This window comes from Eimeria mitis, genomic scaffold (genome assembly GCF_000499745.2).
Source record: "Eimeria mitis Houghton genomic scaffold, Emh_scaff5539, whole genome shotgun sequence".
NCBI classification, from domain to species: Eukaryota; Apicomplexa; class Conoidasida; order Eucoccidiorida; family Eimeriidae; genus Eimeria; species Eimeria mitis.
In genome coordinates this window covers 2525-3039 of record NW_013573810.1, presented here as the reverse complement: position 1 = coordinate 3039, position 515 = coordinate 2525, and the positions used below count along the sequence as shown (strand labels likewise).

Genomic DNA, 515 nt, shown 5'->3' with positions numbered 1-515 from the left:
CTGCTGCAGGGTACGGCTGCAGCAGCGGGAGGCCATCAGAGCGTGGGGTGTATGAATCAGTGGAAGCAGCATTTGCTTATCTCACCAACGAGCTGCGTATACACCCCAGCAACATTGTTGCTTATGGAAGATCCTTAGGTCTGCTGCTGCTGCTGCTGCTGCTGCTGTTGCTGCTGTTGCTGCTGCTGCTGTTGCTGCTGCTGCTGTTGTTGTTGTTTTTGTTGTTGTTGTTGCCGTTGTTGTTGCTGGTGTTGTTGTTGCTGCTGCTGCTGCTGTTGCTGTTACTGCTGCGATGCCGGTGTGAGCTGCAGCAGTCGTTCTAATCCGTTTTTCTCCTGCTTCTGCTGCTGCTGCTGCTGCTGCTGCTGCTGCTGCTGCTGCTGCTGCTGCAGGTTCAGGCCCAAGCGTGCACATATGTGCTGCTGAGTCATTGATGGGGGGTTTGGTGCTGCAGTCTGCTCTGCTGTCTATACACCGCGTGGCTCTGCGGCTGCGGCTGTCTCTCCCCGGAGACT

At 56.1% G+C, this 515-nt stretch overlaps 1 protein-coding gene across 1 annotated transcript in view; it reads right to left on the bottom strand.

Annotated features, from left to right (window-relative positions):
• Window positions 1-515, bottom strand: part of EMH_0082640 (uncharacterized protein) — a gene marked incomplete at both ends in the record, with an annotated part of 1252 nt that overhangs the window by 469 nt on the left and 268 nt on the right. The window contains one exon of the mRNA XM_013500558.1: window positions 90-515. Within this exon, the coding sequence (XP_013356012.1) occupies window positions 90-515 (426 nt within the window). The remainder of the gene's footprint in view (window positions 1-89) is intronic.